Source organism: Carcharhinus amblyrhynchos, chromosome 18 (assembly GCF_965287045.1).
Source record: "Carcharhinus amblyrhynchos chromosome 18, sCarAmb.v2.hapA, whole genome shotgun sequence".
NCBI classification, from domain to species: Eukaryota; Metazoa; Chordata; class Chondrichthyes; order Carcharhiniformes; family Carcharhinidae; genus Carcharhinus; species Carcharhinus amblyrhynchos.
The window spans coordinates 14,308,556-14,330,907 of NC_137341.1; the positions used below are offsets into that span (position 1 = coordinate 14,308,556).

At 41.4% G+C, this 22,352-nt stretch overlaps 1 protein-coding gene across 1 annotated transcript in view; it reads right to left on the reverse strand.

The window, feature by feature from the left end:
* sdk1a (sidekick cell adhesion molecule 1a) overlaps nucleotides 1–20,241 on the reverse strand; it is an 815,932-nt gene extending 795,691 nt beyond the window's left edge. The window contains exon 1 of the mRNA XM_080206403.1: nucleotides 18,721–20,241. Coding sequence (XP_080062529.1) covers nucleotides 18,721–19,450 — 730 coding nt within the window. The 5' untranslated portion in view covers nucleotides 19,451–20,241. The remainder of the gene's footprint in view (nucleotides 1–18,720) is intronic.
* Between the last annotated feature and the right edge of the window lie 2,111 nt (nucleotides 20,242–22,352).

The window sequence follows — 22,352 nt, forward strand, 5'->3', positions numbered from 1 at the left end:
GAAACTTGCACCAAAATGAAAACTTGCTGTCATTTGCATTAATTATCCAAAGACTTATACTCTGTCAGTTGACCTTCACAGATTTATTACTTAAATGCAAAAAAAAATTTTTTTTTTAAATAAACCTTTCTGAATGACTAGAAAGTTTCAACCTTTAATTCGTCACTGATCTGACAGCAACTACAAAAAGGTATGTAGATGTTTTATTCCTGAAACAGGTCCTTTAGATGGTCATATACAGGGGAATAAAATTCTGAAATCTCAGCAAATGGTTTTATTTTGTTAGGGATTCATTATTGTGAAGTAAATGCTATTTCTGAGTGTTTCAAAGCAAATGCTTGACATCTTCACAATTAAGCGCTTCAAATCAATTAGATATTGTATCAATTTATTTTAGAGATCTGTTGCTGACAATCAGATGAGTTCATTCAATAGGTCATTGCTCTGAACAAAATGAACGCAAGTGGTTTATTCTTTGGACAATACTAACTTAGTTAATTTCAACTGAGGTGGCAACTGAAATGCCACAATTTGCCTTTGCACTCTTGTGCAATCAGCTGAAGGGCAAAAAATATCAACCAGATTCCTACTGTTTGCAATAGTAACTCCCGCTGGAAAATATACATGTACATATAATGGTTGCAATTTCCATTGGAGCTCCCAATCTCCAGTGTAAAACTTTTTAAAAAAAAACTAACTCTGGATCAATAATCTTGTTCTGGTCTTTTACTTGTGACTCTAAGTTCATACTGAGAATTTCTTTAGTACTTAAGTGCCTAGGAACCATTGACAGCATCATCTGAAGAGAGAGAGACAGTTCATGAATTATTTTCTTTTGTGTGTGAAATACAATGACCAGAAACAGTTTTCCTTCAAATCAGCTATATGGAATGAGTGAAAGGATCCATTCACAATGTCAGTTCTCATACCTGTCAAGATTTAGCAATTTTCACCTCTGGCACTATGAGTTGAAGGAATCCAAAGTCCAAAGGAAAAAAGAGCAGGGGTCGGCATGTTAAGTACACAAACCATCTATTCTTGAAGTTGACCTTCTCTGTGACAACTTGCCGAGGTAATAAAAGCATTTATAATGGTGTGAAATCCACTGTCCAAATAAAAATTATTTCAGAACCAAGTCATTTTGTTTGCCATTTATTCTCTGACATGTGAACATAAAAGTGCTATGATGATTAAATACAACTAAATGTAATACATTATAAATTCAGATTAATATAGTTTTTTTGTTGGATTGTTGTTTTTTTAAAGTTACTGTTTGAGACATTTTCCCATGTCCATGGTTTTCTTGCCCCATGGTTCTTATCTTTAAAGCCATACATACCAAGAGGGTTGAGGGGAAAAGACTTCGCCACAGTGATAGAGCATGGGGAGAACTCTACACTGCATCAGATTCCCATCCTAAAATCAATTTTACTAAGAGTACGCATTATGTAAAGTCCAATTCCTTGAACCCAAGACCAGGAGAAAAACAAAAATCCTTGGCCACTTTTGCTCTAAACCAAATGGTTGGTTATTGGTAGAAGCCTGGTAAGTTAATGTTAATAACAAGCAATATGTAGCAAGGGCAGGTCAGAAATGAGAATGGGGGGATTTTTTTACTTCATTGATCAATGCCATTGTTGAGTATTTCAAGTCAAATGCTTGAAACCTTCACAATTAAGTACTTCAAATCAATTAGATAACGTATCAATTTATTTTAGAGATTTGTTGTTAAAATCAGATGAGAGTTCATTCAATAGCTATTACTCTGGACAAGATGAACGCGAGGGGTTTATTTTTTGGACAATACTAAGTTAACCAATTGCAATGCTACAAATGGAAAGGACAAAATTTATTGTCCATCCCCAAATTGCCCTCAAACAAGCATGGAGAGTCATCTTCGTGAACTATTGCAGCGTATAGTGTAGTTAATGCTGTTTGGGACTGGGGTAGAGAGGAGTGACACTGAGGGAACGGCAATATAGATCTAAGTCAGAACGGTGGGGAGCTTGGAAAGGAACTTGCAGATAGTGGTGTTCTCATGTACCTGCTGTCCCTGCCCACCTCGGCAACAACCAGCTGGACGGTGTCAAGCTTCTACATTGTTCTTGGAGCTTCATTCTTCCAGTATGTGGAGTCCACTCCATCACATTTCTAATTTGTGCCTTATAGATGATGGTCTGTCACTCACCAAAGAATTCCCAACTGCTGGCTTCTCTTGTAGCCAGAGCATCTGGTCCAATTCAGTTTCTAGTCAGTGGTGAATCCCAAGATATCGATGGACTATTTAGTGATGCTAAAGCTGTTGAATGTCATGGCGAGATGGTTAAATTTTCTCTTGTTCGAAATGGTCATTATCTGCCACTTGCGTGGAGTGAATTGATACATGCCATTTACCAATACATGCTCTGTTGTTTCTAGATATTACTTGGTGAAATTGAATTGAATGCCAGTCTTCAGCCGATTGATTTGGCTGAAGACTTGCATTCACAACAGTGGGAATCTCAAGGAGGCCATTATCCACTCTTTGGTGAGTGACAAACCATCATCTATAAAGGCACAAATTAGAAATGTGATGGAGTGCACTCCACTTGCCTGGAAGAATGAAGCTCCAAGAACAATGAAGAAGTTTGACACCATCCAGCTGGTTGTTGCTGAGGTGGACAGGGACAGGAGGTACATGAGAGCACCACCATCTACAAGTTCCTTTCCAAGCTCCCCACCGTTCTGACTTAGATCTATATTGCTGTTCCCTCAGTGTCACTCCTCTCTTCCCCAGTCCCAAACAGCATTAACTACACTATACACTGCAATAGTTCAAGAAGGTGACTCTCCATGAGTGCAATTTGGGGATGGACAATAATTTTTGGCCTTTCCACTTGTAGCATTGCAATTGCCAAACTGAGTTGAAATTAGTTAACCTGGTATTGTCCAAAAAATAAACCTCTCACGTTCATCTTGTCCAGAGTAGTACCTATTGAATGAACTCTCATCTGATTTTAACAACCAATCTCTGTTGCAAATGCTTCAGATTTCAGCTTTTGAACTAATGCCACACTATACTACCACTAAGCATGGGGATGTTGTTGGGGCCACTTCCCCCCATTCAGTTTTTCATTATCGACCACCATTTATGACTGGATACAACGAGACTACAAGACTTTAATCTGATCTATTGGTTGTGGAATTATTTAACTCTGTCTTTTGCATGTTGCTTCAATTGTTTAGCCTGATTGTAGATCTATGTTGCATCTTCATCAGGTTAGCACCTAACTTTCTGGCATGTTTTCTGCGCTCTTTGGTTTAATGATAATGGTAGAAAGAGGGATATACCATGTCATGAGATTGCAGAATATTGTCTGATACAATTCTGCTACTATGGCCACAATACATCATGGATGTCCATTTAAACTAGAAGATTTGCTTTACAATCTGCTCCATAGTAGTGTCACATGACAGAAGGTAACAGAAGGACATGAGGCATCCTCCAACAGTCCTGGACAGATGCCTTCATGATGGGTAGACTGGTGAGAGACAGATCAAGTGAATTCTTTGTTGGCGTAGGACCGGCTAAGATTCACTCTTGCTATGTCTTTCAGGAATCACTCTTATATACTGAAGTCCCTGTCTAGTGTAAATTCTGTGTCTTGCTACCATCAATGCTTCCTTAAGTGGCATTCAACATGGAGCTGTATCAATTCAACAGAGTAAAAAGTCTCACAACATCAGGTTAAAGTCCAACCAGTTTATTTGATAATAAACCCACAAGCTTTCGGTAACACTGTTCCTTTGTCAGGTGTGTGGAAGGTTCTGATCACAGAAGGACATATAGAGGCACACAGTTTACGAAATACTGATTAGAATGTGAATCTTTACAGCTAACCTACTATTCAAGTTTTAAAGATGCAGACAATGTGAATAGAGAAGCGAATGAGGCTGTGGGAATTCTTCCACAAACCCCAAGAGGCCAACAGTGAACATAATGAGACGGCCAATGAACCGGAACAGCCAACAGAGAGATCCACAGTGCAGCAACCGAAGAGGAAGGAGTCCAATTGGACTCCTCCAGAAGGCCGCTGCCCTCGACTGGACACATATGCCCGAGCCATCAGGAGATGCGTCAACACCAGCTTCATCAACCGCACTCACAAGACAACCCCGAACATCACCCAAGCACAACGCAACGCCATCCATGCCCTCAAGGCCAACCGCAACATTGTCATCAAACCAGTAAAGGAGGGGTCATCGTCATACTGATCGAATGGATTACTGCAAAGCAGTGTACCGACAACTAAACAATGAGGAACACTATAGGCAGATCTGACCAAAGAATACACCCATCAACTCAACACTCTGATCAATACTTTTGATCCTGACCTTCAGAGCACCCCCCGTGCTCTCATCCCACGTACTCGCCACTTGGAGATCTCTACTGCCTCCCAAAGATACACAAGGCAAGCACACCCGGCCGTCCCATCGTATCAGGCAATGGGACCCTGTGCAAGAACTTCTCCGGCTACTTTGAGGGCATCCTGAAACCCATTGTACAAAGAACCCCCAGCTTTTGTTGCGACACTACGGACTTCCACGGAAACTCAGCACACATGGAGCAGTCGAACCAGGGACAATGGATGTCTCGGCGCTCTACACCAACATCCCCCACGACAATGGCATTGCTGCAACTGCCTCAGTACTCAACACTGAGGACTGCCAGTTTCCAGCTGCAATTTTACAACTCATCCGCTTCATCCTGGACCACAATGTCTTCACCTTCAACAACCAGTTCTTCATCCAGACACATGGAACAGCCATGGGGACCAAATTTGCACCTCAATATGCCAACATCTTCAGGCTCAAACAAGACTTCTTCACCACACAGGACCTTCAACTGATGCTATACACTAGATACATCGGTGACATTTTCTTCCTTTGGATTCATGCTGAACAATCACCGAAACAACTATATGATGACATCAACAAGTTCCATCCCACCATCAGACTCATCATGGACTATTCTCCAGAATCGGTTGCATTCTTGGACACACGCATCTCCATTAAGGACGGTCACCTCAACACCTCAGACCCACAGATAACCTCACGATGCTCCACTTCTCCAGCTTCCACCCTAAACACGTTAAAGAAGCCATCCCCTACAGACAAGCCCTCTGTATACACAGGATCTGCTCAGATGAGGAGGATCGCAACAGACACCTCCAGACACTGAAAGATGCCCTCATAAGAACAGGACATGGCGCTCATCTCATCGATCGACAGTTCCGACGCGCCACAGCGAAAAACCGCACCGACCTCGTCAGAAGACAAACACGGAGCACAGTGGACAGAGTACCCTTTGTCGTCCAGTACTTCCCCAGAGCAGAGAAGCTACGACATCTTCTCTGGAGTCTTCAACATATCATTGATGAAGACAAACTTCTCGCTAGGGCCATCCTTTTACCCCCCACTTCTTGCCTTCAAATAACCGCACAACCTCAAACAGACCATTGTTCGCAGCAAACTACCCAGCTTTCAGGAGAACAGTGACCACAACACCACACAACCCTGCCACAGCAACCTCTGCAAGACATGCCAGATCATCGACACGGATGACATCATCTCACGTGAGAACACCATCCACCAGGTACATGGCACATACTCTTGCAATTCGGCCAACGTTGTCTACCTAATGCGCTGCAGGAAAGGATGTTCTGAAGCATGTTACATTGGGGAGACCATACAACAATGGATGAATGAACATCGCTTGACAATCACCAGGCAAGACTGTTCCCTTCCTGTTGGCGAACACTTCAGCGGTCACGGGCATTCATCCTCTGATCTTTGGGTAAGCGTTGTCCAAGGTGGCCTTCACAACACACGACAGAACAGAGTCGCTGAGCAGAGACTGATAGCCAAGTTCCACACACGAGGACAGCCTCAACCCAGATCTTGGGTTCATGCCACATTGTCTGTAACTCCGATGACTTGCCTGGAATTGCAACATCTCACTTACTGTCCTATCTGGAGACAATACACATCTCTTTAGCCTATGCTGAACGCTCTCTCCACTCACACTGTCTGCATCTTTAAGACTTGAATAGCAGGTTAGCTGTAAAGACTCACATTCTAATCAGTATTCTGAACTGTGTGTGCCTCTACATGCCCTTCTGTGATCAGAACCTTCCACACACCTGATGAAGGAACAGTGTTTCCAAAAGCTTGTGGGTTTATTATCAAATAAACTGGTTGGACTTTAACCTGATGTTGAGACTTTTTACTGTGTTCACTCCACTCCAACACCAGCATCTCCTCATCAATTCAACAGTACAGGAAGGGAGGAAGAGGGCGATCAGCAGGAGGTTTCCTTGCTCATAATAGATCTGATACCATGAAACTTAATGGGGTCTTGAATTAACATTGAGGACTCCCAGGGCCACTTCCTTATTCATTTGCTAAAGCGAAATAACATTTCACCTTGGTTATTCTATACTTTTAACTCGTCATTGCATTTTAACAGCAGGTTGGATTATCATGTTCAAAATGGCATGTTGGTCCTGTTCTTATGGTCCTGCAAAAAAATGGGGTGGATATTTCAAAGACTTGAGGATTAATGAACAAACTTCCTTGCATCAGAGTATTATCTACGGGAAACACTTGCGCAAGGAAAATATGACTGGGCAAACAATCGACTATGGATGACTGAAATGTAGCTTCAGCAGTTAGTGTAACATAAGGGTAATAATCAGGGGAGTTGAAAAACCTGGAAAATCCAACATCCAGCACAGTCTTGGTTCAGAAGATGTCAGATTGGGACATCCAGTCTGTATTTTTGTCACTTCTTCAGAATGTGGAACTAACAACTTTAGCAAGTCATCCATTAAACTCCTCAAAGTTATTACCGAGTCTGTCACCTCAACCATTTAATATGGCAATAATATGCTTCCTCCAAGTGGCGTTCAACATGGAGCTGTATCAATTCAACGGTATAAGGAGGGAGGGAGAGGGCAATCAGCAAGAGGTTTCCTTGCTCACATTAGACCTGATACCATGAAACTTAATGGGGTCTTGAATTAATGTTGAGGAAGGTTATCTCGGATTGCAATGGGATCTTGATCAATTGGAACAGTGTGTTAACGAATGGCAGATGGAGTTTAATTTAGATAACGTGAGGTGATGCACTTTGGTAGACTGAACCAGGGCAGGACTTGCTCAGTTAACGGTAGGGTATTGGGGAGAGTTACAGAACAAATAACTGTCTGATAATTAGGCATGTTTAAAATGGTATGTTGGTCCCGTTCTTATGCTCCTGCAAAAAAACGGGGAACAGATTCATAGCTCTTCGAAAGTGGAGTCACAGGTGGACAGAGTAGTAAAGAAGGCATTCCGCATGCTTGGTTTCATAAGCCAGAACATTGAATACAGGAGTTGGGATGCCTTGTTGAAGTTATACAAGACATTGGTACGGCCACACTTGGAATACTGTGTACAGGTCCGGTCACCCCATTGTAGAAAGGATATTATTAAACTAGAAAGAGTGCAGAAGAGATTTACTAGGGTGCTACCAGGACTTAATGCTTTGAGTTATAAGGAGAGGCTGGATAGAGTGGGGCTTTTTTCTTTGCCGCATAGAAGATTGAGGGGTGATTTTATAAACGTCTATACAATAATGGGGAACACAGATCAGCTAGATAGTCAATATTTTTTCCCCAAAGGTAGGGGAGTCTAAAACTAGAGGTTTAAGGTGAGAGGGGAGAGATACAAAAGGGCCCGGAGGAATAATTTTTTCATGCAGAGGGCGGTGAGTGTCTGGAACAAGCTGCCAGAGGTAGTAGTAGAGGCAGGTACAATTTTGTTGACAGTTACATAGGTAAGATGGAGTATGGAAGGATAAGGGACTAGCTAAGGGGTTTAGAAAAGAAAGGGCAACATGGACAAGTTGGGCTGAAGGGCCTGCATCTTTGCTGTAAATTTCTATGATTGTATGAATCAATATTCAGTTATTCAAAGTCCAATCTCATGGCTCTATACTTCTCCATGCGGAACTCCACCTGGCACCTCTCTGCCCATTGGCCTATCAACATCTATGTGGTCTTTGATTAGGATTACAATATTCTCTAAATCATTTACAAACATTGCATTCAAATCTTATGAGATTCCACTGGTTTCTACTCTAACAACACAACATTACACCATATTATTGTTACTTAGCTTTCAACAATATATCAATCCAGTCTAATACTTGACCACCTACATTACAGGCAAACGCCTTATGAATCAGCCTGTTCTCAGCATCAGATGTCACATTAGCTCAACGGTATCAATCATTTCTGCATCAAAAGACAAGTTCAGGGCCCATCATAAGGCTTGTGCAAATAAGCTAGATTAAGAATTCAGTACAATACTAAGGATGTGTCAATTTTAGATCAGGTTTCAAAATAATGTCCCATTTGCCTTTGCAAGAGATCACATGACACTTCTAAAAGTAGGAGAATTCTCCTGTCCTAGCTAACATATATCCTTCAAAGTTAAAAGTTTTTTGGCCATATGTGTTTACCTGACAAAAGTGACTATAATTGAAAATGTAATGAGCTGGCTATAATAAAAGTACGTTGGAATACCTGGAACACTGAACGGTTTTAGCCCCTTTTTCTAAGGAAAGGTATACTGGCATTGGAGGCAGTCCAGAGATGGTTCAATAGGTTGATCACATAGAGGGGTTTTCTTACAAGGAGAGATTAAGTAGGTTGATCCTGTAGTCATTGAAGCTTAGAGGAATGAGTGGCAAACTTATTGAGACATATAGGATTCTCGAGGGCTTGACAGGGTAGATACTGAGAGGTTGTTTCCCTTGTGAGAGAGTGTAGGACCAGAGGGCATAAACTCAGAGCAAGATCATCTGTTTAAGTTAGAGATGAGGAATTTCTTCTCTCAGAAGGAAATAGATGTGTGGAATTCTGTACTGCAGAGACTGAATTGTTAAGTAGGTTCAAGGCTGAGGTAGACATTTTCAATCACGAAGGCAATCAAGGGTATGGGAATAAGACAGAGAAGTGTGGTTGCGGATTAGTTCAGATCAGTCATGATCTCACTGAATGGTGCAGCAGGCTGAATGGCCTACTTCAGCATGAATAGTCTTATCTCAAATAACACACAAATGAAAGTTTGTTCTTTCTTGAAGTCTAATGAGACAATACCATTATGAAATCTTTATCAACCTAACAATAATCTCACAGAAAATCATTAATTGTTCAAATGCCAGTGGTTTCTTCTGACCCATGCTGGTGCTCGCTAAATAAAATCCCCCCTTCCAATTTATACATTTCCTAGACTTCATTAAAGCCTTGATCATTTTTCCCACAACTGTGTAAGCCTCAGCAGTCTGTAAACTGAAGACTCATTACTTCATTTTATTAAAGGGAGACATCACATTACCATTTGCCAATCGATTGGCATGCTGCCCAATTTCAATGAGTACCAGCATCTTTGAATGTATATATCTGCTCTACATTTCTTAAGTATTTCCAGAATGCTTCCACTCTGGTACTAAGTGTTCTCACTTCAGGTTGCTTTCATTTTCACTGGAAAATTTAGGCACACCAAGTACTGAATCTAACTTGCTAATTATAATACTGCAGCTGTATCTTTAAAACCCATTAAAGAAACTGGAGATAGGGGAGCATTTTGATTTGTGGCCATGAAGCTGAGTTACATCTTGCTTTTGTTCTCAGGTTCTCAACACAATTATTTGACTAACCTTTCCACCCATGCATTTGGAACTCTAGGGAGTTAGAAAAGGGATTTTGGTTAAAACATCATAATCTCAGATGAAATGTGTCTGGAACCAAAAACAAGCCAGCAAATTTCATGAGTAATGATGCTTTTGGTCAAACAGTTTTTCAAAGTTTCACATCTTTATTAAATTCTTAGATAAAATAGATGGAACGTACTACATGACATGAACTTAATTACATGACCAGTACACAATCTTACTACACCTATTTTATTCAAAAGCCAGATTTCAAAATGAGAACAAAGACCTGCATTTCTCATGACCAAAAGTCTCAAAGTACTTCATAGTCAATGAAGTAAGTACTTTAGGAGTATGGTCATTGTTGTGAACATAGCCATGTAGAAGAGACACGAAACACTGATCTCAACAAATGAAAGCCTAACAAATTTAGCCCAACAAATTTTTGATTTTTGGTTTATATTCTGACAGTATAGCCAGCTAAATCCAATGTTTTCAATGTACTCCGAAGTTCAAGGTTGTAACGGTCTATAATTTCACTTACATTGCCAGAAATAATGTGACAGAAGTTTATCACAAGAACAACTGAAGAGTGATTAGTAAAACTAGACTGATAAGCATAACTCCATTTACTCACCATGGTTGACGGCCTTCAATGACTCTTGCCTAGGTCTTTACAGTTTCAATTCATCCAGCCTCAATAACTTTATGGAGCAGAGTGTTCTACATTTCCCTAATTCTTTGTGTGAAAAAGTGCTGCCTGACTTGGACAGCCAAGCTCCAACTTTAAGGATAGTCCCCCTTGCTCTGAGTAGCCCAGAGGAAATAATTTCTCTCCATCTATCCTATCAATTCCTTTAATCAACTTATATTTATGTAATGCCAAGGCATGCCACAGGGATATTATAAAACCAAATTTGTACAGAACCACACAGGAAATATTAGGTCAGATTAGCAAAAGCTTGGTTTAAGAGTTTGTTTTTCATAAAAGAGGAAAATGATACTGGCAGAGAGGATTAGGGAAGGAATTCCAGTGACTGAGGGCATAGTTACCATTGTTGCACAAGAGACCAGAATTGGAGAAGCATAGATATTTCAGAAGTTTATGGGGTTCGAGCAGAATGCAGGGATAGTTAGTGATGAGATGATTAAGGGATTTGAAATGAAGATGAGAATTTTAAACTCAGACATTGCTTGACTGGGAGCCAACGTAGGGCAATGAGCACAGGGGTGATAGAACAGGACTTGGTGCAATAGCATTTGGATGACCAAGTGTACAGAGGATGGAATGCAAGAAACCAGCCAGGATTAGTCAAGTCTTTATGTGATACTGTTGAGGGGGCAGCATGGAGGATGATAAATAGAAGAGGAGCAAGGATAGATCCTTGCGGGATACTAAAAGGTAAAGATGCTAAACCAAGAAGGGCAATCATTGTAACTGATGCGCTGGCTACGGTGAGATAAGTAATTATTGAATCACACAAGAGCAGCTGGCTGGCAGTGGAAACTTGTTGGAGAAAAGAATTATGTGGTCAAACATGATATGGCTGCAGACAGGTCAAGGAGGGAAAGTTTATCTGTTACAGCCATACTGGATGCTATTTGTGACTTTAAGAGCCAATTGGTAGGGTAACAAGAGCAGAAGAGTGATTGAGAAATTCAAACATAGATTTTGGGAAAAGTGAGAATAGATTTGGGAGATGACAATATATGTTCGAGGACTTTGGAATGGCGAGGGAGGTTAGATGGCAACTGGCAAGGAGATTGAGGTTGTGAGTTGTTTTCTTGAAGACAGGGGCTAACTGTTGAAGAGGACTGTTTACAACATCAACTAACATGGGTTTAGAAAAAGAAGTTGAGTGGTCAGCAGTTTGGTGAAAACAGAGAGAACAGGAGATAAGTCTCATGGATACCCTATTATAGAAAGGATATTATTAAACTAGAAAGACTGCAAATAAGATTTACTTGGATGCTACCGGGAATTGATAGTTTGAGTTATAAGGAGAGGCTAAATAGACTGGAACTCTTTTCCCTGGAGCATAGGAGACTTATGGGTGATCTTTTAGGTCTTTAAAATAACGAGGGGCATAGATCAGTTAGATAATCAACATTTTTCCCAAAGGTATGAGACTCTCAAATTAAAGGGCATAGGTTTAAGGTGAGGGGGGGTGGGGGGGGGAAGGAAGCGATACAAAAGGGTCCAGAGGGGCAATTTTTTCCACACAGAGGATGATAGGTGTCTGGAACAAGCTGCCAGAAGTAGTAGAAGAGGCAGGTACAATTTCAGAGGATCAGTACAAATCGAAGGGCCAAATGGTCTACTTCAGCATTGTAGGGATTCTATTAATACAGGTCAAAGATCCTTTACCCATAAAATCAGAAAACTAATCACACCCAGAAATCTCATCAACCTATGGCGCAGGAATTTCCTAACCAAGCCCACATGACTGAGCTGACAAAAACTTCAGCCACCACATCCGGCGCTTAACATTGTGTGTCTAGTTGTTCGTCCGCACTGTTTACCACAAAAGTTGCAACAAAACATGGCAAAAGGACCAGACAGCTAACAATGAGAAAAGGAGGCATGATGTGTCATCAATTGCAAAATAAGCATTTTTGCATAAACTTGACCATGGTACACTGGTGAGACAATTGAAAGGGGAGGATAGGGTGATATCAGCACCTTACACAATTCAAAGAAGCAGAAAGACAAACTGTTGAAATTTTATATTGGATGAACACGATCCTGTTATAATGGAGTGAATTGGTCAACACAGGAGTGAAAGGCTTCCGCTGACCAGCCCACTGATCATGCAGCAAGCCACGATATATCATGAAGAACTGAGGCTTGAAGATGAGCGTGTATACATGACAGGTTAGTTTCAGAAATTCAACAAGTGTCATAGTAATAAGCTTTTGAAAACATGAGATTATAAAGCATCTGCAGACCATGATGCCGCTGAAAACGTTTATTGACAAGTTTGCTCTGTTAATTTCAAATAAACCTTTTTAGCTGAAGAGATTACAACACTGATGAAACAAGTTTATTCTGGTAGTACATCCCCCAGAAAAACGCTAGCAATGGCTAAGAAGAGTGCACCAATGGGTGTTTAAAAAATACTACAAACTTATTTTCTTTGTTGCACCAATGCAGCTGGCATATACAAATGTAAAACGGCTGTCATCAAGAACAGCAGACGTCTCAGGTGCTTACCTGTCCACTGTTATGCCAATAAGAAAGCCTGGGTAACTAGGGACATGTTTTTGAATTGATTTCACAACTGCCTTGTACCAAAGATATATGTGCATTCTCAGTTTGCTAGTCTTAGAAAAAGCTGAAATTCATGTTGTGCCTGGACAATTGTTTAGCACATCCCCTTGCTGAACTATTTGAGAAGAACAATGTTTTCAGTGCTTACTTTCCCTGCAACACAACATTAATTCAGCTAACAGGTAATGGTATTTTTTGATCCATGAAGTCTAAATACAAGGACTCCTCCTTGAATAGAATGCTAGGTGCTATGAACAGAGGCCTGGAATTGGAAGGCTTCCAACAAGAGTTTAGAATTTGGGATGCCATTCACACATCTGCTAATGCCTCATGTCATGTTGATAAAAACACCGTGATCAACAGCTGTCACAATCTTCGGCCCATAACAACGTTCACTGAGGATGATAATATCAATAGAGACTTTGAAGGCTATTATGTGAACAAGGAAAATAAATCTGGTAAATCAGCTCTTTCATTACGCAAAGGGTAGATCAATGGAGTGTGTGAATATGTTGGAGACAGATAATACCAACAAAGTGTTAAAATTAATGACAACAGTCCTGCATTTTTTGACTTATGGAGAATTGCAGAAATGGTGTTATGTTAAGGACAACTTGATAAAAACAGTGATGACTAGGATAACATTGACTTCCCAATGGAGCGTATCAACATTTTGAACCCTCTCCAACAAGGAGAATTGAAGATGGCGCCATGGTGGGAAATTACAGGTAAGCTGTATTTATTATTCAAGATACATCTGGCCTTTCTAGCCATTTGATTTCCTTTCGACCACAGCTAGCCGAGGCCAGGATTATTGTGATGCAAGTAGACCTCGTTCTATATTCGGAGATGTGAAATCCTCGGAGCCAATCATTTCATGAAACATGATTGGCTTCGAGGATTTTAGATACTTGACCTGTCGGACTAACAAAACCACACAAGATGAAAAGGTCAAGGGTAATGCTAAGCACCGCAATAGGATCTTGTCTTTACCTTTTAACTCAAGGGCCCCACAACACTATCAGTGAGGATAGGCAACAATACCTCCACAATCATCCTCACCACTAGTGTCCCACAAAGTTGTGTTCTCGGCCCCTATTATACTCCTTACACACCTATGACTGTGTGGCCAAATTCCCCGCCAACTCAATTTTCAAGTTTGCTGAATGACACCATTGTAGTGGGTTGGATCTCAAATAATCATGAGACAGAGTACAGAAACGAGATAGAGAATCTGGTGAACTCGTGCAACAACAATAATCTTTCCCTCAATGTCAACAAAACAAAGGAGATAGTCATCAACTTCAGGAAGCGTAGTGGAGAATATGCCCGTCTACATCAACGGAGACCAAGCAGAAATAGTCGAAAGCTCCAAGTTTTTAGGTGTCCAGATCACCAACAACCTGTCCTAGTCCCAACATGTCGACACTATAGTTAAGAAAGTCCACCAACGCCTCTACTTTCTCAGAAGACTCAGGAAATTTGGCACGATAGCTACAACTCTCACCAACTTTTACAGATGCACCATAGAAAGGATTCTTTCTGGCTGTATCACAGATTGGTATGGCTCCTGCTCTGCCCAAAACTGCAAGGAACTACAAAAGATCATGAATGTAGCCCAATCCATCACGCAAACCAGGCTCCCATCCATTGACACTGTCTACTTCTAACTGCCTTGGAAAAGCAGCCAGTATAATTAAGGACCCAACACATTCTCTCTTCCACCTTAGATACAAAAGTCTGAGGTCACGTATCAACCGACTCAAGAACAGCTTCTTCCCTGCTGCCAGACTTTTGAATGGACCTACATCACATTAAGTTGATCTTTCTTTAGCTATGACTATAACACTGCATGCTGTACTCTCTAATTTCCTTCTCTATGAATGGTGTGCTTTGTCTGTCTAGTGCCAAAGAAACAATACTTTTCACTTTATATTAGTACATGTGTCAACAATAAATCAAATCAAAAAGCACTGGCCTGGGCAATGTGTCCTTAATTTAACCTTTTAAACCCCAGAATCAATTTGTGAACCAATTTATGTCGCACCCTCTCCAAGTCCAGTACATATTTCCTCCAGAGGCGTTCAACCCAGACCTGAACGTTAGACTTCAATTTGGGATAATCGCAGCTTAATATCATGACAACATAACTTTTACCCTAATGTATTCTAGTTCCCTTGTGATAAGGGATTATTTTTGTTCCCAACAACTTTTTAGTCCCTCAGCAATTTTACAAACATACAAATTAGGAGTGGGCCACTCGAATCCTTGAGCCTGCTCTGCCATTTAATAACAGTCCCAGGGATCAGGGTTTGATTCCAGTCTTGGGTGACTATGGAGTTTGCATATTGTCCCACGTCTGTGTGGATTTCCTCCAAGTGCTTGGTCTCCTCCCACAGTCCAAAGATGTACTATGGTAGCACAGTGGTTAGTACTGCTGCCTCACAGTGCCAGGGACCTGGGTTCAATTCCGGCTTGGGTCACTGTCTCTGTAGAGTTTGCACATTCTCCCAGTGTGTGCATGGGTTTCCTCCAGCAGTCCAAAGATGCATGGGTTGGGTGGATTGGCCATGCCAAATTGCCCCTTAGGGTGACAGGACTAGCTAAGGTAAATGCATGGGGTTATGGGGATTGGGCTGGGGTGGGATTGTGGTCAGTGCAGACTTTACAGGCTGAATGGCCTTTTTCTGCACTGTAGGATTGTATATGTAGGTTAGGTGGATTGGCCATGCTAAATCGTCCCTTAGTGTCCCAATTGATGTAGGTTAGGATGATTAGTGGGTAAATGCATGGGGTTACGGGGATATGACAAGGGGTGAGCCTGGGTCAAGATGTTCTGTCAGAGATTTGGTGTAGACTTGATGGGCTGAATGGCCTCCTTCAGCATTGTAAGGATTCTTTGATTCTAAGATCATGTTGATGATTTACCACCTCTATTCCACCGACCCACGATATTTTTCACCCCTTCAAGAATTTACATACCTCAGCCATAAAATCAAAGACACTGCTTCCACTACTCTTTAAGAAAGAGAGTTCCAAAGACCTACCACCCTCAGAAAAAATTCTCCTTATTGCTGTATTAAACAAGCAATTCATTTTTAAACCCCTGGCTCCAGATTGACCCACAAGAGAAAACACCCTCTCTACATCCATCCTGTGGAGCCCTCTCAGGATCTCATGTTTCAACCAATTAACCTCTGACTCATCTAAGCTCCAGTAGATGCAAAACTAGGCCTATCCAATATTTCCCCATAAGACAACCTGCCCATTCAAGATATTGGGTTAATAAATCTTCTCTGAACTGCTTCCAACATATTTACATCCTTCCTTCAAAGATCAATATTGTGCACAGTACTCCAAATGTGGTCTCACAGTGTCCTGTACAATTGAAACATAACATCCCTACTTTTGTATTCAAAGTCTTGCACAAAAAACAATATTCTATTACCTTCCTAATTCCTGTACCTGCATACTAGCCTTGTGATCCCTCAAATCTCAGAGCTCTGCAATCTCTCACGTAATACCCTATATCTTTACCACTCACTTATCCTTTGTCGCCTCATTCTTCCCAATTACACAATTTCCCATGCCACCTGACTTAGAACTGTCAATACACTTGCAGGCATGGTGAAAAGCTGAGGCTCTGGTACAATCTGTTGGGGCGGCACTGTGCATCACACCATTCCAACTGGAGTTTATACCCATGATGCTTGCTCTTTGCGTTAAACTAATTCTCTATGCATGTCATAAGTTGCCTTCAGTTTTGTGTGTTTTTTTAAGAAGTCTCAATTGTGGAGCCTTACTGAATGGCTTCTGGAAGCCCACATAAAGCACTGCTTTTAATTCTCCCTTTTCTACCACATTAGTTTTACTATCTCAAAATTCAAATAGGTTTGTTCAGCACAATTTACCCTCTACAAATTCTTGCTGGCTCTTTGATCAGTTCATGCTTGTCCAACTGCATCTCCCTATAGAAGACACCAGCCTTACAGGTCCATAACTCTGTCTTATACCCTCCTTAATAGTGGAGTGACCGGCAATTTTCTTAATCAGTAGGGACTCTCTTCCAGAAGAGAGTTTGAAAAAAAATCAGTATTGACCTGATGTTTATGCTTTAATATTCTATGACTCATTGCACTGGATACTTAAATGTACGGATTAATTGTGAACATTTTTCGTTAAAACTCAAGATATGTGACTGGTTTCTGCCTTGCTTGGGATTTACAATCAAAATAATTCCACAAAATTAAACCCAAATTTTCGACTGCAGAGGATCTTGAATAACATACTAAAAACTGCATTTCCCCATCACCAATTTACCTTTAATTAACAAGATTAATGCTATGAGCCTTTGGCGTTGTGATAGCATTCCAACCTCACAGTCAAAAGGTGCAGCACTTAAGCACTCCTCCAGACTGTCCCAGCAAGTGGACACTGGAGCTTTGACTGATATCTGGTGGGTGTGTGTGGTCCTCCTCATTGACTGGGTTATTGGCACCCATAAAAGTGTTCTGCTGTATAGGACAAAACACCCTACTAGCTGGTATAAAAAGGTAGTTATTGCCATGAAAGGAGTATTGACATCGTGGCCTGTCAGATGTTAATCAACCTGTGAATCCATCCACTACTTCAAACTGTTCTCCAAGGCAAGTGTTAAGATTTTTGAAAAAAGGACTAATAAGTAGGATTGTGCAGCTGAATACAAATGATAGCAAAAAGAAAAAAGTTAGAATTAATGGACAGGTACTCCAATTTTAAAGGGTTCTTTTTTTTGAAGTGTGAAAACAATTACACGAGTACAACGTACAAGTCCTTTTGTGCTAAATTAACATAATTTCTTACAGGGATACGAATTTAATTTAGAGCATTGGCACTTGAATAAACGAGGCGCTGGCATGTATATAAATTATGATGGTGTATCCCTCAAGCAAAAGAACTTCAGCAATACACCACATGCAATACAACATACGGTACAATTCATTCATTCACAGGATAAAACACGCCGGTTTCGAATACTGTCTGTAACACGGGATAATGATTAGGAAGCAAAATGTCAACAGCATTTTTTGCCGGTTCGCTGCATCGGAGTTTGTTTAAATACAGGGGAAAAAATACAAAATATAAACAAATATTCCACAATGTGATGTTCAAAACTACAGAACAATGAGATTGAAAGATTGCACGGAATCGATAAAATAAATACGTACATTAGACTGCTACTTGGCGTTGCAATTCTGTAATGAAAAGTGGAAGTGCTAATTTATACTGGCTGGTAACATTTCAATTCTTTATTTTGTTCCCATGGCAAAAACCTGAAAAGGACGCAGTCTCATTAACTCACCCACCAGTGGATAATTGTTTCTTAATGCTACAAAGTCAGCTTGGAAAGTAAAGCTGTGAAAACTGATAGCACAATATATTCCACGTTTTACATTTAACCCTTTTGTGTGCTCTGTGCAGCTTGCAAAATTACACTTTTTTGTTTACTATCAAGCATATTGCAAACTAACCAAATGCAAACTGTAAAATTGTTCACATTTTCATGTCAACATTTAAAGTGGGGGACAGCAATACACACGTGTACTCCGGACGGTCCTTATGATCACCTGTAAGATTATTTAGTACAAAAAAAATCGAGTCCCAAAACATCACTTCAATTCCCCGCTTTGGGAGCACATCAGACTCATTTAATGTTGCACTCTAATCTTACCTTGGGCCAGGGACTGCAGCACGTGGATATGAAACAGCACAAACGTCCACAATCTCCCAAAACATCCAAACAAATTAAAGTTTCCTCTCGCACCAGCATACCCGACTGTTCCTTTGAATACTCCCGATTTCGGTCCCATAATCAATGCACCGATCTCGGCACTTCGGTTTTCAATCTCGTTATTGATCACTCCTCTCAAGCAAGGCCCTCGCTTCATTTCCCTTTGGTTATTGATTGCATGGTCCGCACTCCCGTCCTCTTTGACAATTCCCACCCGCTGATCGCAGTGTGGATCGGGGCGCTGCTGGACCGACCTCAGCCCGCCGCTTGGTGCCGGGCGCGGGCTGCCGACCGGTCCCTGCGGCAGGACCATCCTTTGGCACCGACCCTCCTCCGGCTGCTGATTGATCGCCGGTGTCGCCGGGTTGACAATTAGTTCGCGGCTGGTCGCCCCGGAGCGCGCTCTCCTCCTCCCGCTGGAATCGCCGACCGCTGTCTCCGGGCCCGAGTTTGCAGCCTCCCGGGTGTTGATCACCTCCGGATACCTATCAGTGTCCACTAGTAGCACGGCGCTGACCCGAGCATCGAGCAGCCCACAACTCGCGTCTCTCATCATCTGTTGATCACCTCGATTAGTCCAGTCAGCTGGCTGTGTAACAATCGATGGGCTTTGGTATTTACTGATCCAATGATATTTTTCCTTTCCCAATGAACATGTATATATAGACATTAAACTGAACGAAATCCACCAGCCGTCTGCCGAGTTGGGTTTTTTTTTTGGCTGGTTGCCTTGGGGAGGAGATTCGTGTTTGGTTTAAGCTCTTGCCGCCTTCCAAATAATTGGCCACCTCCCTGATTAGGGCTCGGATCTCTCTCCCCCAGAAGTAGTCCTGGGTGGGAGAAATCTTTCTCTTCCCCTCCCCAATAAAGTCCTGATTTCTTGGAGAGGTGGGCTATGCGACACCCCTGGCTCCAACAGACCGAAGGAAGGAGAGAAAGGTGCAAATGGACGCTTTTTCTTCCCAATCCTCGGGATACTTTCCACAAGGCAGCCCAAGGAAAACTCCAGAACAGCAATCCTGAAACTTCCCACCCCGCCTTCTGCAAACAATACCTGGTTAATAATTAACTCCGACGGTCCGGGGTTGTTTGTTTTATTCACTTAATCTCCCTGAATTATAAAAGTTTGCTACTTCTTCTTCCAAACCGAGAATTATTTTTTTTAAAATGTCAAATCTTCAAAAGCCAAGTCCCACCAGTTAAAAGTTTCAACTCATAACCGAAACGACTCCCAAACTTTTACTCGGAGAAATTAAAATATCCTCTGCCGACGAGTTTTGAACTTTAGTCAGAGAGGTACCAAGGGACACTCTGCTCTCCCCACACACACAGGTTTAGATTTGCACATCTAATCTGACAAGAAGAAAAAATCTTTAAAAGAACTTTAAATGCCCGGAACAGAGTAAAACATTAAATTTTATGACGTAAAGGCCTCTTATCCGGTGACTTCCCGTCGGGTTTTCCTCTCGTTTTGAGGCGGTTTGTAACGGAAACTTTGCCTTTTCGCCCCCCCCACGCCCTCAGCCCAACTCCGTCGGTTAGAGCTGGAGGCGAGCGCGAGCGTGCTGCCCATTGGTTAGCACCGCCCACTCCAACCCGGACTCCCATTGGTCCGCAGCCCGGCTGGACAGACCTGACTTCCGATTGGTCTAGCGTGCTTTTTCTCCCCGCTCGCTGATTGGCTGGCGGTAGGGCCGCGTCCTTTCATTCTGATTGGTTGACAGGAGATCACAGTTCTGATTGGACAATCCGCTGGCAGGCGCCTGCTTTCTATTGGTGGAAAGGAGGGGGAGCCACAATGTGACCAGTGATTGGAAAGGGGGAAGAGACCACACCGCCAGTGATTGGTCGTCCAAACAGAGCACCTGCCAACCAATAGCAGGAGAAGGAGGAATTGGCCCCATGAAGAGACGACAAAATTGGATCCCTCCCTCCAGAGATTTGGTCTTCAAGAGGGTAATAATTTCCTTCAATGAACCTTCAGTGAGATGTAATTTTAGTAATTATCCTAACTGAGCTCTGAAGTCATTTCTCAAGAGGGAGAATTCCAAAATAAATCTGTTTTTCTAGCAATGGGGAATATGCTTGTCCCAATGAGGCCACCAGATTGAATCCCACCTATGAACAGAGTTACATACCAAGTGTTGGAAAATGAGATTGGAATAGAAAATTGCTTGATGGCTGGTGCAGAAACAATGTAAGAAGTCTCACAACAGCAGGCTAAAGTCCAATGGGCCAAATGGCCTCTCTCTGTGCTCACTATCGTTCTAACATATTCCTTTCTGTAATTGCCCTATCCTCCCATCACAGTTTCATCTCTTCCACATCACTATCTCCACAAGAAATCAATGGGCCTTTTCTCCATATAACCCCTCCCCCTGCCTCCAATTCACAACCTTTCAAGGCCATCATCATTTCCCTTCTATGATGGATATTCCCCCCAGTGGCACCTGGCTATCCACTCATTGATGTCATTTAATTTTAATACTGGTAAATTCCTAGCACACAATGATACCCAGAACCTCAAAGCGCTGCAAGGCATTTAAATTTTAATGTAGTGACAGAAAAAAATCTCACGGACCAGAAACGACAATTAAGACCGTAAAAATTCATCCCTCTGTACAATGATTCTCCCATCAGGACAATTAGCTGTAAGTTAAATATCTTTTATATGATTGCTCAGGTTTCCTCTTTCAAGAAATTATTCCATTTCTTGAATAAATAACTTTCCTCTTTCATTGCTCTAAAATAACAAATTTACTGTGGTGCTACATCCTTGATTTACTTTGAAAAAAATTGGTTTATCTTATCTGTAGCACATTTCATGCCTTCACTGCATTGCCAACTGAAATACTTTATTTTCACACTGTAAAAGCTAAACTTCTCTAATCTTTCTTCAAAGCTCATCCTCTTTAAACTTGGAATCAAACATTACTCTTTTTTCGTACATGGCCTTTTGCAACTTCTTATGGCCTATGTTTTTCCCTTTCAGTGGCATATACAGTTCAGGCAGATGATCAGCCATGATCATAGTGAATGATGAAGCATGCTCGAGGGACCAAATAGCCTATTCCTCTTATTCTTTATGTTTTTATGGCTTTCTATAAGTAAGCAGCTACCCTTTTGCTCTCTAAGTGTACATCTCAGGTTATGTAGCTAAGGATTAAAAAATATCCCACCTTGCAGCAAAGTAGAATGTCTTTGTATTGACTCACTTACAAATGTCACATTGCTCTTGGATTTCTTAAAATTAATACATTTATTTATAAATTTAAAAATGAGGCATCAAGACTTGGTAATTTACTGTAGTTAAAAGAGCAGTTATTGAAAAACATGAGCTTCTAGGATGTGTACCAAAAGAAACAGTTATCTTTGCATCTTACGTTCTTTGGAAAACCAGAATGGTCACAATAGGATTCACTTTCCTTTGCTCAAGTGGCTGTTCAGTGATTATTTCTTCACGTTTTTTTGAGAGGTGATTTCTCTCAAATGTACACCTAATGAAAAATTCTTAAAATTATCCAGACGCTCCCAGAAACACTGTCTCTTATGCTTTTCGGGAGAAAAACGTT